Here is a 19,817-nt window from a genome sequence, read left to right as displayed (position 1 = left end):
AGAAGTGACCATTTGTGCCACACAACCAGTTACTCTCCTATAGTTGTTACTAACGTGTCAGCAGTTTGCAAAATTACTCCTTTATTGTTTATTGCTAAAGTAGAGCAATACATATTTTCACTCTCATTTGAGGGATAGGACCTATGTTAAAACACTGTGTTCATCACTTCCTTCTGATCTCTCAGAAAGGAAAACCATGAAATGAAGCAGACTGTGTCCTTACACTCTCCTGTGAGTTAATATCCCATTAAATACATAGGGCCATTCRTCTGGATGAGTATATGTTTCTTGTATCTGAATGAAAAGGAACACTGGATCCCTGGCTATTGTTCATCTACTTCTTATTTCTTTTTCTTTTTCCCTTCCCCGCTCTTTTGAAGGAATGGCTCCTACTTCAAAGCTCCTATATTTCAGTTCCTTTTCCTCAATGATTCAGCACAAAATTTGCTCTGATCCACCATGGTGTGGATCCCTTTTGTGCCCGTAGTGTCTGCGTGGTGAGGTGTGGACACCTATTTTGCTCTTGAGCCACATTTTGTCCCCTGCGGTGGCAGGGCACAGGTAGCATGTTCTGTATGGTCTTTTCTGGAACTAATGTTTTCTGGTTTAKAAGGAAAGAAGGGAAGGAAACCAAAAGTCTCACAGTGTCACATGTTGCCTTGAATAAGCGATCTTATTTGTGTTGCACCACCTTGTTCCTCCGTTAGCTGACAATGTGGATGGCATGCCCACAGGGTTCCAGTCRAGGTTACATTAAAGCCGATCAGATTATTTTTGCTTTTAATGAAGTAGCCGCGTTCATACCAAAAGCTCAGTGTAAGTAAGCGATCTTATCCAAAGCCTGGATAACTCTAAGGGAAGTTTCTGGGTTGACTTTAGTCGGCTCTAGTTCAATCCTTACAAAGACAGCGTTTCCTTTTGCTGTYCATGCCACACTTGGGTTTTGGCCTGTCTTCAGCTGGCTGAATGCGAGTGTCAAACGGCAAGTGTGCAGGGAGAATGGCTGTGTGGTCTTGCTTCCATGTGAAAAATTACTGAAGGGTGAAGTTCTTCTCTCTTTCCTCTTTTCATTTTAAAAGAGAGAAACCTTCTGAGATAGCTGCGTCTTGAATTCCACTAAAACTAGGCTCAGGTAGGTATGCTTAGGTTGAATAGACCCTTTCTTTTCTGCCAATAAAGAAGCCATAGTAAGGATTTAGATATGTTGCTCTGTTACTAGAGAACTCCCATGAAATAAGAGAATACATCCTGGAGCACATCAGCAACATAGCTAAAACTCATAGAAAATGAGGAGAAAGGCATTATTTAGCATAAGTGCAGGTATCCAAAATTTGCTATTAACAATCTGAAATTTGAGATTAGCTTTACTGATTTATTTTGAAAGCTTTTGAGATCACCTTTAAGCTTTGATTTAAGAAGAGAGTGATAATAGCTGCTTCTTGAACCAAAGGAGAGTATTAAAAATAGGAGCTATGAGACCCGGAGGTGTAATCAGTAAGAAAGAGGCAGCTTTTTTGTACACAGTGCAGTTTCTGCAATGAAATATATGTATATAGCAGAAATTATTGTAACATTTCGCAATATGAGATAAAGCGTGATAGAATCTCTTTAATAAAATTCACTGTAACATGAAACAAACTGAATTCTCCTGGTATCTTCCTGGATATATGATCTCATTCCATCGGAATTTTGCTACAAGAAAGCAACGTAATAGTGTCTCCATATAAAAGTATTACTGTAGTTTCTCAGAGAAGAATGTAAAGCAACACTGTCAGAGCCTAAGGGTTTTGAAAGCAGCARCTACTGTGCAGGAGATGTTGATACGGACGTTCTTTTCCTATAACATCTCACATCTACATAGAAAGCTATGGCTAAAAAGATGTGAAGCCAGAAATTTCTGTCTGACTGTTTCCAGAATCTGGGCAAGTTCTGAACTGGATCAGAAATGTAAAGGTCAAGCCCATCTGAGGAATGACTTTTGCAAGTAGCACAAGACAAACATCCTTGATAGCTCCAATCTGACTGTACCAGGGATTGTCAGCAGTGACAGTTCATGTCTAGAATGGCAAAGGGTTTTATACGTGTTGTAAGAAACTGGATGCTTGCTTTTCCAAATAGTGTTTACAGTGAATCCTGGAATACCCTTTGCTTTACCAGTGGAAGTCCTCTGTTTTTTCCTACAAGCCCACCTTCCTTTACTTCTGTTCTTCCAAATGATGAAGATGTGGTATCTCCCTCAGAAGGATTTTCCAGTCTCCAGTGCCAGCAGCCTCACAACTCCCGTATTTCAGAGGCTCTAGGTACTGAGTCACTCCTATGAATCTCTTGTCCATTCCCCTGATGAAAATGAGATTTAACACTTACTGCTAAAGAGAAGTTTTTCATGCATTTTTCTTTGGATGTCTCCACATCTGTGCCTGCATCCACATAGGTGTGGCTTTGAAGGTCAATGAAACAGGTCTTTCCTCAAGTCTTATGAGAAGCAACTTCAAGTTTCTGTGGGAAAATATAACCTGGATTTTTCATGGCAATGCTCAGGTTAGCACAGGCTCTGCTACTTTTATGCCTGATGCATCAGTTCAAGCTGTATTGCTTTTCATTACTTCCGTCAGCATGGAGGTGAGCTYTTCAAGTGTGCCAGAGACTTGAAAAATGATGCAGTCTGCATAGCCAGGTTGACCTAAACCTGATGCATTGGTCAGCATCAATCCAAAATGTGGAGACCAAATTATCTTGAGAACCTAGAAAACCAGCTGAAGCCAGCAGGAGATGTGGATGATGGCTGTATCTGTAATTCAGCTTATGTATCTCTGAAGCCTTTTATCAAGTCCTCTCAACGTGTTATTAAGCATGAGCCCAAACCTCAAAAGTATGATCCAAATGCAGCTTTCCCATAGTGCAGAAGGTAGGTAGCTCGTGGTTCCTCAGTCACTTCCACATGTAGCTGTTACCCCCTTAAGGGGCGTCCAGAGCCAGTACAGTACTGGTCACATAAACTGGATCCCTTGCTGACTCTTGTATCAGCAGCACAATCTGTTTGCTTGCTGCTGGCAAGAGCCCCACTGAATTTTTAAATCCCAGGATGACTTTGCAGTTGTCTGCAGGTTAAGAATTTTTTTAAAACTTGTTAACAGACCCAGCTCGGTCCAGAAATCACTGAAACAAGGAGCTGTGCACTGTGATTTTTTTCAGAACATAATCAAGTTTTAAATGTAATGACTAGAACAAGTGTTTCTAAAAGAAAGAACATTTTTTTTTGTATTGCTTATTTTTATTTACCACTTTCATGCTATTAAGTGGTCAAAATGAATACCAGGAGCCTATATAGACTTTCCTAATTCATGCGTTTATTATATATATAATATATAATATATAATATATAATATATAATATATATTCCTTATTTATATAAGGAAGATCAAAAAATTCTGAAGAGTTCTAGTCATCAGCAAAATAAAATAAAGACATCTCAGTTCCCACAGGCAACAGTGAAGACAACCAATTTATTTGTAGGCCTAGGATATATTGTCATGAGCCAAACGGTGACATTCATGACAAGTTAAAGGAAGGTATCTTATTTAAGCCTGAAAATCCAGGTTAATGATGAAACTTGATCCTAAATTCAACACTCTTCTGCCTAGATACTGCAGCCTTTGTGTCTGTTTGTCTACATATTTATTTTTAGAGTCGCAGTCTCACTGTCCCTAGTAATGGAGTGATGCTGCCAAGTCCCAGCTAGGGACAGTACGTTGTGCCCACCTGCTGTTCAGTTCCATTAGAAGAGGTGCTCTCCTTCGCTTCTTCTCTTAACCTACAGCAGTGATTTTATTGATCTTTCTTTTTTTCCTGGTATTTATTTGCTTCCAGCCTCCCCCATAAATATAGCAAAAGGAAGGGAAATGGTTTGCATTATGTAGAATATCGACATCTGGGTGCTGCATGCTCAGTGCACGTGTGCTGRCAGGCGAKTCCAAAGCTGGAACATGCATGGCCRACCCATGCTCATKTGCAAGTGGGCATGGCTCTTTCCAGGGTGAAGCATCTTGATTTGCAGATAATCAAGATATGAAATTGGGGGCCTCTGCATATCCCTATGGGATGAAAAAAAGCAGAGAAGAAAAACATTGCCTTTATTGGTTAATGAGATCAGAATGATTGCTTTAAGATTGTAGCGCTCTTGCAGACTATGATTGAGAAATGCTCGTCRGCAGTTAACTGCAATGATTGTAGGAGAATCCTGCTGCGATATTTCATTTAATGGCACAGTAAAAGTTTTGCTTCCTTTCAGCCTTARTCTTCGGTATATGTTGGAGGGTATTGTTTCTTTTTCTTAAATCCTGAGAAAGCATTTTTCTGTGTCAAGGAAGAGTCAAAAACTAGATTTCAATGCCACAGCAGATTTCATACTCTGGAGTCCTGTGGCATCCTACAAGTGAACACCCCAGARAGCAGAGCTTCCAGCATCTAACCAGATAAGAAGCTGCAAGGCTCTCCTCCCTCATTTTAATTTACCCCTCCACCCAGTCTCAGAAGACAAACCAGAAGCTTAATAAAATCCACTTAAACTTGGGTAAAATCCTCCCTGCATTTGTGATTTAGGGAGGAATCAGTTCGATAAATGTTGAAGCTAAAAAAACTTACATGCACAAATTTTATTTAGGTTGATTTAGAGCTTGAAAAGTTAGAGGGAATCACAGGCTCCGTCTGGGACCATTAACCTTGATAAAATATTCTCTCTTTCCATTCACTACAATCACGTCCTCTCTTTATCATAAAGATCATAAAAGCACGATTTGTCTCTTTTATCTTGACAGGTTTTATCCCACCTCCGCTGATCTTTGGGGCTGGAATTGATTCCACGTGTCTGTTTTGGAGCACGTTTTGTGGCGAACAAGGAGCCTGTGCGCTGTATGACAATGTGGTCTATAGATACCTGTATGTTAGTATTGCTATAGCCCTGAAGTCTTTTGCATTCATCTTGTATACAACCACCTGGCAGTGCTTGAGGAAAAACTATAAAAGATACATCAAGAACCACGAAGGTGGTCTCAGCACTAGTGAGTTTTTTGCCTCTACTCTCACCCTAGACAATCTGGGGCGGGACTCAGTGCCCCAAAATCAATCGCACAGGACAAAATTTATCTATAACCTTGAAGATCATGAGTGGTGTGAAAATATGGAGTCTGTTTTATAGTGACTATGGATGGATGAACTGCATTAATAATGTAAGGGTCCTTTTTAAAGAAAACAGAGTGAGAATGAAGGAATATAATTGCAAAACAATGGCAACACAGGAAACTTTGTCTTTTTCTCAAAATCCTATCCAGCCAGGATTCAGAACAACCTTCTCTTTTAATGGGATCACTTTTGAAATCCTGGGGGGTGATAGAGAAAACACAACACAGCTATGGCTGGGTTCCAGCCCATTTGATGATAGTAGAAGCTTCTGAGATGGAAACAGCTGGAGAGCATCAGTAGCAGCAGAGAGAGAGGTTCGTCGGAGAGCTCAGCGAATGGACAGGCTTGGGCAAGAGGCATAAAGAAAGAAGATGACAAAAGCAAYGCTGAAATAGGTGTTAGCAGTGCTGCGTGTCCTGGGGATAGGTGCAGCAACATGGGCGGACGGGTTAGCTGGTCTGGGCGCTGCTCAAACCCAACGCGCTCCCTCARTGATGGCAAAGAGGGGAGGGCGCTAGAGTCGTTCAATCAGTCACACTGTCACCAGCCAGGAGTCGGCGTTAAATACCTTTAAAGCTGCTGGAAACCCTCCAGGTAGCGAGCGATGCGGTCTGAGTTACCAAATCCTTCCAGCCAAGGCATATTTGCAGATCGCAGCTTCCTAGTTGTCTGTGAACAGCTGTGCTCAGATCTTTCAGACCCAGTAAAGTTCAAGACATTTGCTCACACTTGCCAAACGTGCTGTCAATTTTAAAGGGGGATGAATTCCAAATATTTGTCTGTGTAGTCCTCTAATAAGATTTTTTTTTAATTAATTATTTTCAAGTTTATGTTAACCCTTAAATCGCTGACACTTTTCGGGGAGGGGGATTTATTTATGCTAGTTTGGGGAAAAGTCCTGTTTAATTCACCCAAACATAATGTGACTCAAGGGGTTTGTTTAATCCTCTGCTTTTTTTATCCATACGCCTTCATTCTAATATGCTACCGAGCCAATGAGGACACATACTATGTTTTTAAAAAAGAGAGTGAATGCACTGTGTCTCTACAAAAATAATTGCCAGTTGGAGAATTATAGATAATATGATGATTTACATAATATAGTTTTTTCATATTATATGTGACTCAGTAAATATATATATATATGGAGAGACTGTTTATGTTCTCTTCAGTTTTTAAAGATATATATATATATATCATTTGCAATCTAGAAATTATGTGGTGGATGTTTTCTTTAAAGTGTGTGTGCGTGTGTGTGCGTGCGTGCGTGTGTGTATACAAGATGAAGGGATACTGACCTTAAACCTGCAACCTGCAACTGATATTTTTTCACCTKAGAAATTCCACTAACTTCAGTGGAAGCCTTGTGAAGGAAGTTGAATAATCTTTCCACCTAGAGACTGTAYTTTGCCCTGTATATTTGCATTTCCATGGAAGACTGGGTTATAGGAGCAAAGATTGGCCAGCATTGAGCATCTCTGAAATTTTCATTCAAATTCTCAAGATACAGCCACATAGGAGCACATTTGGCTTTGCCTTTGCAATTGTAGTCTTAACCTGTGCGGCCAAAATCAAGGGGAAAGTTTCATCTGATTTTAAGAAGCATTGGCTCAGGCTTATTATATTGCATGTGTGTTTTTCTTTTCTAAAAAATTCCTCTTGGTAAACAATACAAAGTCGTTGCATTTGATGAGTTTTCCCCAGTCAGAAGTGGAAAGTAGATACACTTCCAGTGGAGTAAATGTCAGAAGGGTTTTAAGGGTTAGCATCATTAATCAGAAAGTTCCTTTTTTGTTTGTATTTTGAAACTGTTGTGAACATGCAGACGGTTGGAGACATAACCTGGMATGTCAAACCAAGTGCTGGATGTAGCTTCCATGCAGCTGGTGGAGTAGCTGATCTCCCCAGAGTCCTTGTCCATTGCTGGCAGTGGACGCTCCGCAATCGGCACAATTACAGAGAGTTGATAACTTGCTACTCATGTTCAATGCCTTTTTAGCAAAATTTACTTTTATCTAGGCATTTAAATATGTGGGCAGAGAGAGGATATCAAACTGCTTCCAGCTAACTGACTTTATATGTGTGTTTGTAATTTATGAACAGCATTAAATGTTCAGCAACAATAAGGGCAAAAAGTATATCAAATAAACTCCGCTGTGCCAAATATTCGACAAATATTGTAAATGTAGATATTTGAGTCTTGGTTTGGAGCCACGTTAAGAATCATTTGATTAATGAAGGCGTTTAAAAAAAAATGTAAAGCTATGCAGTGCCATTGTTATGCTGGATGGTAAATGATTCTTCTTAGGCTATTAGAATGGTTTAGTATGTAGGGATACTACATCCATAAAACAATGAATTTAGAAAGGCACAGGGTGCATAACTGTCTCATAAAATATGTATAACTGTCAAGTATAAGCATTGGAAATCATTCTGTACAGTTTTCTTCATTTTGAAAATTTATTACTTAGGCTACTGTCTTTTCAATGTTAGTTCATAATTTTATACTATACACACACACACATTCAGACAGAACACAAACGTCGCAGRACAGAACCCTCTCAAAGCCTGATTGCTTGAATTTCTATAACCCCTTTCACAATTTCATTTTTTCACCTCTGACTGTCCAAGGCGAATGAGAGTAACATGCTGACATGATGCCATGCAAACTCCAGGTGTTCAAGAACTGTGGTTTGTCAGCACAGTCAGATCCCTTCAACCGGAGTCACAGAAACCAGATTCCAAAGCACTTCATGCTTTCATTTTTATTTTTTCCTTTTTTTATTTAATCTTTTCTATTGGTATGTATGGAAGATTCAGTTGCATAGAGTTACTTTGTTGTTTTTATGCTGTTTCTTAAAGTATTTGCATGATTGCTTTTTTATTTCTTCCAATAACATGACCTTTGAAAAGCTCTGCCCTTTTCTTACTCCTCTCTCTCTCTCTCTCTCTTTCTCTCTCTCCTTTTTTTTTTTTTTTTTTTTTTTTTTTTTTTTNTTTTTTTTTTTTTTTTTTTTTTTTAAGGATGTATCAGAAACCTGCCTCAGGTGTAGAGCTTTACTGTCAGTGCTTTGGTACACATCTGAGCAAAATTTTATTTCAAACAAAACATGCAGACAAAAACCTTCGTCCATCCCAGCAGGCTCTTTGTTTTCCTCAGTTCAAAACCACAAGCCRGTTTTGCCTGCAACCCAAATTTTGTTACAGAATAATGAGTGAAGCATCTTGGACATCCTGCTGCTTCCCAAAATGCAGTGGGCCTTAGCCTGTAAGCACTTCACTTCCATCCCGCAACTGCCTTAACCATGCAGGAGACTTAATAGTAAGAATGGAGTTAGAAAAATGCCCATTCCTGGAAAGAGAAGTAGTGACATTGTCCATGTAGTTGAGATGCAACGCTGGAAATTTTYCTCCATGTTCAGGGACACTGAGATTCAGGGTTTTGTTGAGGTCTTGTCAGAAATGTTATTTTGACGTCTCCGAGCACTGTGTTCCCTGCATGGCTGTCTGCTAAGGAATGAGATGTTGGGATTAAAACTGCTTGAGCTTTAGCAGACTCTAAGGGATAGTCCGGTTGCCTTGCATGACTTCAGATTGAGTTTTCCTTTCCCTTGCACAGATATAACCTAGGGGTGGCCCCAWTGGAATCAGACGGGAACCCCAACGTAAAATTGGTGCAAATGACACTAGAATCAGTCCCATTGTTTTGGGGTTTGGTGTTGTTTTACATACTCATTAAACAAGAAAATGCATTTCCAGAAGCTATTTTTTCTATGTGTTGAAATCATACATCCTTCTGTCTTTGCCCAAAGCRTCTTGGATGTATACTAGGACTGAAAAGTCCATCACTTGAATTATCTAGACAAACTCTTTATTCCTTAGGAATTCAATTAGAAGGGCTTCACACTGCCAGATGCCTGGAAAAGACGMTGAGCTACTCAGTGCTGCCATTACTAATCTGAGTTGGGTCTCACCTTGCTGGGAAGGTGAAAAGAGAAAGATGCAGAAAGAAATTAGCTTCAATTAGCTGAGTTAGCAATGCTTCAGAACACTTCAAAATTGAACTGATGAGCTGTAGACATTCRAAAAGTGTTTGGAGTATTTCCAAATGGCTGAGATGCATTGACTTCTTTTTTCTTAAAAAAAGAGGGGGGGGTGAAAGGGAAAGAGAGATTTTTAGTACCTCCAATCTCCCATCAGAGTTCAATGTAGCATCCTCAGCTGGTTTCTGTTCCTAAAAGCGATGCTGGAAGCAATGCCTTTCGGGTTCAACTTTGTCCGTCAGTTGCTGCACGTTTTTCCCAAGGAATGAGGTCCCGAAAGGTGATGCTGTCTAGTAACCAGCAGTTTCACTCCACAGCAAACCCAGAGTCAACTCCAAAGTTACCAGCACTGTGAAGCTTTAGCCCCAGAGTCAGCTGTGGCTTTTCCTGCTGTGTGAGAGAGTTTCTCACAGCTGGGTATGCTGGACTCAGTATTTTCTTGTGATCATGACAGTCTTGGTGTGTTTGTTTTATTCTTGTCAGGTGATATGAGGAATTGTTGCTATTAAAGACATATGCAAACATTTTACTGGACTGATGTGATAACAGCTTTGCTCCTTTATTCACAGAGGTTTCCAGACACGCTTCCACTCTGCCTTTAGACACAGGCATCCTCATTTATACTCCCCTAATTTTTCACGTGCTATCTTTGCAGGCAGAAACAGGCATGTTCTTGCTGTCTCCCTCTAGAGCTGATTAACTCTTGTAAAGTCCACTGGGTTTCTGTGTGTGGGGTAGAGCACCCCAAATATAAGCAATAATGCTGAACTGTTTTGCTTGCGTCAGTAGTTTTTGCTTTTTTCACCTTAATCTGAGTCCACTTCTTCTAAAACCCTATGCTGTTGCTGTCACTTTCCATTCTGTTGGTGGCAGTTCCAGGAGACTCTGAATATTCTGCTTTCCTTGCAACATGATGTTCCCCACCACCACCACCACCACCTCCCACCCCACAGGAAGATCAAGACCCAATTGGTGAGAATGTGGGCAGCAGTTTTTTAAGATGGGCGATCAAATGATGGGAGCCGTTGGCATGAGCCAGGCCTGTCTTCAGTTATCTCATGTTTTGGAGTGATCCAAGAAAGAAAGAAATTGGAAGGGCTCTGTGGCTGAGCTTTCCAGCGTCCTTGGAGCAATTCAGTGCTCAGCTGTACAGACCTATCTGCTTTGCCTCTTTCTGAGACCCACAGTTCGTAGGCTTTGCTTCTAAAACGACCACGAGCTTGCTTTCTCCAGCCACAGGTCTTCCTTCTTCTCTGTGGTAAAGCACAGTTCAGGTCTACCAAGGTAATGTAAGGTGTTCAGAGTTATTGACTGCACTTTAAATTTGCTTGAGATACCAGCAGGTCTCAGTATCAGATACATTCAAAATATCATACATTTTTTCTGCTTTTATARACTAAATCTGTTACTTCTATGCTGTAAATGACATTTTCTATCATTTCATTGATATCTCTAGCCAATCTGTTAATACAATTGCCTTGCTGAAAAGTGGTCTTTCAGCAGTTCTTAGACATTAGGTAGTTCTTTGTACTTGGCAACACTAGTTAATAATCTTTGGCCATGATCTGTTCTTTGAATTCAGTGGAGCAGGAGGAAGCTCTGTGTAGTCAGAAGCAATACTGGTGTTTTCTTTTGACAGAGTAAGAACATAGACTGCTTTCCTTTAGGGTTCAGTTTTGCCTCAGCCTCAGTTATGAGCATCGTTTACTCCCATGAGGGCACCATGATTTCCATTTGGATGGTTGCAAGAAAAGGACTTTTGGATGTATACAGTGTTTGTACTGTTTTGCTTGTCAAAATCTTGCTTTAGGCTCTGATGAATGGAGTGATTCTAGGGATGTGGTCTTTGGGATACTGTATTGACTGCTTGGAAGTGTTTCCCCATTTCCTTTAGGTTAAGTRTGACAGAGCAGAGATTCACAGCCTGGTAAGTAACGAAAGTATAAAGGAAAAAATTAGCAATACCCTGACAATTTCTGATGTTGGGCTTGTTCTACATGAGGTTGGTGTCTGCAAGTGAAAAAAATAAAAAGCAATAAGAAACTTGTCAAGTCCAACTCAGCAAATAATTTATAGCAACTTCATAAATGAATTTTCCCTTTTACTTCCTCATGAATTGCTGAGGAAAACTAGAAAATGCCTCCAAAGTATTTGTAAGGTTATTTCTGCATATAATCTCTGGTCTGGGGGGGGAGGGTTGGAATGGCTTTGTTATAATTCAGACAAGTTAGTTTGTTCTGACTGGACATAGAAATCATCGGGAAATTTCTGCTCCCTAGTCAAAGGCTGGATTTTCTCATCAGTACAAATATTTAGTGCAAATGTATGTGATTCAAAATTGAATAGGAGGGATCTTGCTCAGTGCCAATGGGCAGGGTGCCTCTGGACATACACTGCTTTAGGACAGCCAAAGTGCTGGCTTTCAGTTCACTTTCCAGGAATATTCTCTGATAGATGCTTGAAATTCTCTGCTTCTTCCAGTTTTCCCACTAGTTAATACATTCATTTTAGTAATTACTGAGAGCAAACACAAGAAGAGTATGAACTCAGACAAAAACAAATTGGTATGAAGGTGAAGCAGGTGGTGGATATTTTATTTGCAATGTTTGCACAGCTCAGATCTGATGCAAAATCTCTCTGGAATCAAAGGGTTGTATATGACCTAACATATCTTATTTCTTTCCAAATGAATTGCTAGCTTTTAGGAGAGCAGAAGGCATCTTTCCCTGCTACATATGTCTTAGCCCTTTCCCCCTGCAGTATGGCCAGTGCATTTACCTTTCAACATAAACTGCATCTCAGTCTTACATGTGYGGTGCCTCACAACGACCTGAAGGAAAAAGTGACTCCTGTTCTTTGCCCGTGATGCTTTCTGCAAGTTTGGATGATTATGATCCCTGTTGAAGAATCACAGACATCTTCCTAAAGTCTTTGGTGCAGTGGGTCTAAAACGGCTCTGTTGATCCCAGGTAGCCTGTAAGCTGTGCTAGCAGGTCTACGGCTTGTTTACAGACCCATATTGCCTTCGTACTGTTTTCAGATGAAAGTGTGGTGATGAGAACATGCATAGCAGTAAATGAGAAATGGTAAGGGTTGCCAGTGGTCTGTGACCACCAAAGTTTGGGAGTCTCCATGTTGGCACATGAAAGCAATTCCCATCATCCACTTCTGGGATCTCAGAGCGAGGTTCACAAAAAAAAGTATGACAGCACTGGGACCGAGTAGCGTTTCAAGCAAAAGTAACCTCTTGCTTCTCTTTGGTGCAAAGTCCCTAGGGAGGAGGGGTGGGGATGGGAGCAGGGGAAAAGCTGTGACCTATTAAAACCCATAGTGCCTACCACTGAAAATGGATCGCTGTATTGTATTATATTATACGTGAYTACCATGTAAATAAAGTACAATAAATGTGGTGTTCATTAGGTTTTTGATACAAGTTGAATGCAGTCTGCAGAAATTTTTTTTTTCCTCCTGTATGTACTTAAATTACATTCCAGTCATGGGGACATTTGGGTTTATGTGAGCTAGAACTGCATAAGTAGCATTAGATGAGAAAAAAATGCAATAAGGTTATTTTAAAACTCCGTTTACCCTTTATAAATGAGACACAAGCACCATCAGCCAGCCTACAGGGAGTGGGGGTGCCTGCATACACAGGAGGAGCGCAGCTCTTTATTTGAAGTGGTTTGTGAGCAGAAGAGACAGCACTGCCCAAACTGTCCTTGGCCATGCTTCATTCACAGTGAAAGGAAAGCRACATTTTAGTTTGGCTGATTTCTCTTTGATCATTTTTCTGATGCAGATGTTGATCAGGAGCATATCCTTAGCCCATGTAACCATGTTATTCTCCACCCTTGAGATGCCTCAGTAGCAGCTACAGCTGAGCAAACTGAGAGCTTAAAAATCACAGCGGATTTGGAAAGAAGGCTCATCCAGGTGGGATCAGCTCAAACCCCTGTGGCTCTGATAATYACTGCGGGGCTTTTTTCAGCTAATAGAAATATTAAGAACTTACTTTGTTCCTTAACTCACTCCCTTCTTTGTCCATAATAGAGAACAACATACCAGCACATAGCAACGAGACACATCTGCAACATGCTTTCCAAATCCTGATGCATCTCATAACTGGGCTTCTGGCTTGATGATGGGGGTTTTCTCCAGTTTTCAGATGCTCAGTGCTTCTCTGGGAGGTGTTTGAGACTGCTGTGCAGATATAATCTCCCATCTGTATATGAAGGGTACTTCCACATTGACCACCTTTTTGGAAAAACAAGACCATCCCACTCAGTTTGTCACAACTGTGGCTCAAAACTCATCCACAGAGTTCTTCAGAGGGTCCGCAAACTTGGAGGAGTATCTACCTGCCTCCATAGCAGACCAGTCAGAGATGTCTGCCCTGAGTATCAATGTTGTTCTTCATAATCATCAGAGCAGAGCATCTGTGGGTGTTTGTATGTTCAGAAGGTTCTTCCCGCATAGGACATCTCCACAAATGGCCCACAGCAGCATATGTGGGACCTGGGTGAACCCAGGTGCTTCTGCCCCTGCCTCAGGATGTATGTTAATCCTTTCCCACAGTGCCCAAGAAAACGTGTTCCTCAAAAAGGTCTTTGAAGTGTACTGGTTTGACTGGTGGTGATTTTGCAGAATTTTAGCAGCACTTCCAAAATAAACCAAAACCTGGTTGGGAAAAGGAAATATTTCTCTGTATATTTGATTTTAAAGGAAAAAAAAAAAAAAGAAGAGAAACCACATGCTCGATATATTTTGAGTACTGCGTTCTGTATTTTTGCAGCTTATATTTTCCAGATGAGCAGTTTAGAAATATGTGATGTGAAATACATACTGTAAGTTTCCTGTAAATGATATTAAAACCACTATTTTCATTCTTTCCTGTCTCATTGGATGATCTCTTTGGTTTTATCTTTCTTCCCTTCTTGGCTAGTTGGGACATAGTTGTCTCTCCCAAAAGATTTCAGTAAATCAGAGTTGAAAGCTTGGGTTAAAGATTTGGTGTCAAAGTGGAAAGTTTGCTAGGAAAGGCAGTGGGGTTTAACATTTTCTCATGCGTATGAAGTATCTTTAGGGGAAAGACCCTGGTGAAGAGAAGGGTGTGACACAGAGGGCAAGACAGTGGTTTGGGAAAGAAAAGACGCGGCTGAAGTTTAATGAACGGTTATAGAAAAGGAAAGAGAAAACTAGGGCATCCTACATGATTGCAGGATGCAGGAACTTGAACACCTAGAAGACAGCGAGAACAGGAGAAGCTCAAACTACAGGTGAGTTGAGCAGTTATGAAAAAGGCARGATGTCTTACTGCTGACTAATTTGTCTGATGCTCTTTATGTCAGTTCAGCTGCGGAGAAAAAAAAATGCTTTTAGCTGAAACAACAGCTCAGTGAAGTGGTTGAAGCCTGCAAAGCACTCTGAGCTGCTGCAGCTGTTTTTCCTAGCTGCTGGAGAAGGCTTCTCTCTCCATCTCCATCAAAGGGAGAGGGTGAGTTAGTGCCCAATGCCTTGGGTGCAGGCCAGCATAGTGGCACATTCATAAGAATGTGATGGTATCCATTTCTATTTATTTTGCCTGCTGTAGTGGTCAGAGTAGATGTTTCTTTGACTCATTATTTTTACATGTTTCAAGCCTGTGACTTCGGAAAAGAAAATCCTTTTCTTCCTGAGCTTCTACAAAATGGGAGTAAATGAGGCGTTTACATTCACATCAAGTAAAGTTGAATATTCAGTTATTCCTTGTTTGTTCTATTTTTTTATCCTCTCCTTTTTTTTTTTTTTTTTTTTTTTTTTTTTTTTTTCGACCATTGAGTTTTTTTTTTTTTCCCTACACGACTGTTTTCTGCAAGGAAAACCTTGTATTTTACTGCATACAGCTTGAATCCAGCCGTTGTTGCTTTGAACTAAGTTTCATACAACAGAAGCTTTGGAGGCCATTGCAGGAGGAGGGAGTGAGAGAGGAAGGTTGGGAAAGGGGGGGGGGAGGTTGTTAAATGTCCACAGGAAGAAATCTTGGGGTTTGTGCATTTTTTTAGATTGTATTGCTTCTCCTCACCCTAGCCACTGCTGGTGTTGGGACCTGCACAGACTCCCTCTGGCAGTGTCATCTCTCTGTGCTCCACTGGCTGTTCCTTACAGGTCCTCTCATGCACCCATCCCTGTGGAGCCCCACTTCAGCCATCCTAGACTTTGCAAGTTGCTGCCACCTCTGACAGAACCCAGTTAATTGGGTATTTACTGAGGTATATTGTGGTTTGGATGCAGATTATTAACCTTTATGTCACCCAGAACATATTACACCTGGTAAAGTTAATGGTTTGAGACTGGAAGGTTAATGTGTTAGTGCTCAGCTCTCCTTAATTAGCTGCAGTGCTATGTGTGTGGTCGTGCTGTGAGTTTCACTTTAATTAGAAAGGGCTCATCTGGAGACCCTTTCACAGATGGGTCACATTAACAGTATAAGAAAGTTTGTCTGCCTCCTCAGCCCTCTCTGATGCATCTCCTCCTTGCTCTTCATAGACTTGGGTAAGTTGCTGATATGGTGCTGGCCCCAGCTGAGACTCACTTCTGCTGTCTTTCCAGGGGCAGCTTGCCTGTGGCCCTCTAAATCTGGGCATAGCCAAAGGCAGTGACTGGCAATGAATTCTGAGGATCTCCACACTGAGAAAGTGGTTGCATATCTGGCAATATGCTTAGCAGAAGTCCTTAAGTCTGCACTGAATTTGCTAGGCTCTCTCAATTTTAGGTGATCTTTATGGTGCAGCTGAACTGGATGAATACCATGAAGTAGTTGCTAGAAATAATCACTCTAGGTTTGAAAGGATTTGTTTTGGTCATATATTCTGATGCTACCTAAGCATGCCCTAGGATATACGCTTATTGGAGTAGGAATCATGCAAAGAGCAACCTGGAGGTCAGGAGTAGGGAATACTGGAAGAAAAAAATACATCATGAGCTGGAATTATGAGCGTTTGTACAGGAAACCTAGTCTGAAGAGTCCTATTCAGCCAGTCAGCGAAGAAAAAAAAAAATCCCATGTTCTTCAATGTTAACAAGGTAAAGCTAACTATTTACCTTTTTCTGTTTTCCCTTCCCTTCTGTGACTACTATGGGCCAACAAGGAGCATACATTTGTGCCTTGCAAGACTGGATGCTCATCATCACCGCCCATCATCAAAGAACTGCTTGTAGCAGCCACTCATGTCCTCATTGGCTTCGCTGCAGCAGGGTTTCTGGGCACCACTGGGTCCATGCTGCCTCCTTGCTGGTCATCTTGCCAGGAAGAAGTGGTTGCTATGTTAGAGGCAGCTGTCTGACAACTCACAGCTTTTTCCATCCATACCTACTACTATCTATCTTCCAGCCCTCTAGGGTCAGATCCTGGCTCAGATGCCTAGTATGAGTAATGAGATCAGACAGGTATTTTCAGCAGGACGGGAACATAAAGATTTCTCTTTCAAATCTTATTCTTAAATAGCAGGAGTATTCCTGATAGCCACATGACAACTCATGTTCCTGTGCATTGGATGTTGAGGCAGAAGACTTGGACGTGCGTTCATTTTGCAAACACCTAGTGACCTTTGAAAAGTTACCGCATTAGCATTATGTTATCACTGCATTACAGGCCTTATTGCTCCTGTAAATCAGAAGGACAGCAGAAAAAGAGAGACGCGAACAGACTTGTTGTAAGGCTGCTTTTACGCAGGGTAGAAGGAAAGCATTCAGCGCATTGCCGAGTGATGCTGTTTTCTGAGCGCTGTGTTGCAGCAATACTTAACGGCCCTGACACAGAATGAGGTGTAACTGAGACGAGCGCGCTGCAAACTTTGACAACAGAAGTGCCTGAGACCTACACAAAAGATAACCAGACGGATGCTGATAAATGAGGGAAACGGGCAAAAAATGAGCAATCTTTTCAGGCTGTTTGGCAGGGATATTGCACACCAAGACCTGCCCAGGTTTCACAAATCAATTTTCAACAAGGAAGAATAGCAGCAGAAGCAGGAATCTTAATCTCTAGCAGGTATCTTTTCTGTAACATGCTACACTTACTCTTTTTCATGATGAGGCACCTGTCCTTCTCCRTATCTTTGAAATGTACAGGCAAAGTGCAAAGGCAACCTGCTAAATACAGCTGGTCAAAATTTCCTCCGTGAGAAAAAATGTCATTTCCTTAAAATTATGACTTTTCATGGGAACATCTTAATTTCAATGGCATTTCTATCAAACAAAATCTTTTGATGAGCTGAAACTGTCCTGTTGAAACTGGATCATTTTGAGTTTTATTTCTGAAACAGCAGCTTGAATTCTATCAGCGTAAGTATTCAGATCTTTTTATCAAAATGAAATGTTTTGATTGCCTTGAAGCAATTTCTTCCTGTTTTCAAAATGTTGACAGAATTGAAACATTAATTCAATATTTTGTTCTATTTTGAAATGAACTGCATATAGACCTCCTGGGATTTTCTGCAGGTCGCTTCACACAGTTTCAAACCCCACCAGTAGCTCTTTGGTACATTGTGAGCCTGATGGTTACCTGGGAAATGGGAGCAGATACTGCTGCTGCGAGGGAAATGCACGAGCACACAGTCACCCAGCAGCAGGCCATGCTCTTGTGAGAGAGCATGAGGATAAACCTGTTCCTTAGCAAGCAAAGTGTTAGTCATCACTCARTTTCCTGCTTCCATTGATCCAAGCTCTGAGAGAAGAACTACTTTATTTAAAAATCAAAGCAAAGTGAGCATTTACCCATTAGTCTGAGGCCAACATTCATTTCAAGATTGGTTTTGTGTCTGCTCTTTTGCAAATTTGTGTTCCCTCCCCAGCCTCAGTGCTAMCAGCAAGGGTTGAAGGGAGCAGCCTGCACTGCGCTGGCAGCAGGACCTGGAGCCGGGCTCCCTCTCTGACTGCGAGGTCTGCATGCAAAGGCAGAGCTTGGTCATGTCTCACTGCCCTTCTGCACAGCTGAGATGAGCACAGCTCTGCCTGCAAAAGACTACATAGGTATAGCCTATATTCTGCATAAGACTGAAGCCTTAATGGGAGAATCTCTATTTCAGAGGTGAAGATCCATGAAGATAAAGGGCAGCTATGGAAATCTGTTTTGTACACAGGCCTTCCAGGTAGGGAAAAGCTTGAGGAGGACCAGACAGATCAGGGGAGTTTTGTTTCCTGTCTCAGGTTCACTGGGCTCGCTGGCCGTCATAAACATTAGCTCAGGCACACAGAYCTCGCTGCCTGCACAGTGTTTTTCAGCAGAGCCGTTCCTCCACCTCACAGGCTGTTTAGTCCATTAGTCACCTTCCTGGCCTTAAATAGAAGGATTTTCAGGCTTTCATTAAAAGCCCTGAGCCTGGGACAATGATGCTCAGCAGAGGTTCCATTTTCACATTTAGGAGATGACAAGAATAAAAATGGGCTTGTTATACAGTAAGTTAGGAAAATTTCTACTGAGGGGTGAGAGAGAAAAGGGGATGATGACATTTATCTTATTCTGGAAAGGAATCAAGATGGCAGTGAGGAGCGAATGTGCCCCTGACATCTGCAGGATGGCCAGTGCAAAATGAGCAGGGATTCTCAGGCTGTTTCCAGCAGGCAAGTGACGGCAGAGCAGAAGCTTGGCAGATCCACTGACTAGCTCAGTAGGGAGTCCAGGAAAATAATTGGGCTGGAGTGGAGACTTGCTYCACTTTTCACTCTGAGAAGTGGTTGCTGGAATTAAACCTGTTATCTCCAGCTTTCTCTTTGCAACTAAAAAGAAATGCTGAACTGACGGCACTGTACAATTGATGCAATAAGGTGATGTTGCAGTTGCAGCCCTGTGCCTGAGCTAGCATTACCTGAGCTGAGTAGCAACAGCACCAGCACTGCAAGGCAAGGACAGGTTTCATAGCCCATCGTGGAAGCCCTGGTCTGTGCTAGACCTGGGCGATGCTCGCCTGGCAGAGTCCAGGGAAACCACAGCCCCAGTGCTGGCACGCAGCAGCTCAGCCAGGGAGCCTTGCGCCTCCTGTTTCTTTCTGCATGCCTTACGCCGCTAACTCCTTGAGAGGCTATGCATATCCTGTAAAGTGCTAAATGTCCTCATCTGTCGTGGACTCCAGTCGCTCTGCTGTTGACTGGAGTTGGTATACTCCAGCTAGTGGATGATTTCTGAGCTCCGGAAGTCCTCTCTGAACATACAGTGCTCCAGTCCCCGAATCCCCATTCTTTTTGCATGGATGTAATTACCTCTATAACTGAGGTTTGATTTACAGGGCAAGAGCAATGGGGAAGAAGCTGTTTGTTTTGCTTTTTAGCTGGTTTAACTGTACTTAGTAAGACTGTAATGCTCTACAGCATGGGTATGACTTCAGTGCACTTAGAAGGATTCCAGCCGAGTTTATTGCCCTTTTCTTTGCACAAGTAGATCAAAGAATGTGTCCATTGGAAATTGTATCTCTGTACTGCTTACCTTTGGTCAGTGGAAAAGCTTTAAATCTGAGACAATTGAATGACCTGCTAACGTGATCAGCACATTGGCACAGAAATCCAAACAAACAAGAGTAGCACTCAGTGTCCACTTAGAATAATTAGCAGTAACATATTTAC

General features: G+C 41.6%; 1 protein-coding gene across 1 annotated transcript in view; it reads left to right on the top strand.

Moving 5' to 3' along the window:
• The window catches only part of SLCO3A1 (solute carrier organic anion transporter family member 3A1), a 153,751-nt gene extending 139,644 nt beyond the window's left edge, over window positions 1-14,107 (top strand). The window contains exon 10 of the mRNA XM_085308644.1: window positions 4,815-14,107. Coding sequence (XP_085164770.1) covers window positions 4,815-5,194 — 380 coding nt within the window. The 3' untranslated portion in view covers window positions 5,195-14,107. The remainder of the gene's footprint in view (window positions 1-4,814) is intronic.
• The last annotated feature ends 5,710 nt before the right edge of the window (window positions 14,108-19,817 follow it).

Source organism: Rhea americana, unplaced genomic scaffold (assembly GCF_003343005.1).
Source record: "Rhea americana isolate MKP2758 unplaced genomic scaffold, rheAme1 scaffold_28, whole genome shotgun sequence".
NCBI lineage: Eukaryota > Metazoa > Chordata > Aves > Rheiformes > Rheidae > Rhea > Rhea americana.
The sequence above is the reverse complement of the archived record's forward strand: the minus strand, read 5'-3'. Positions and strand labels throughout refer to the sequence as shown.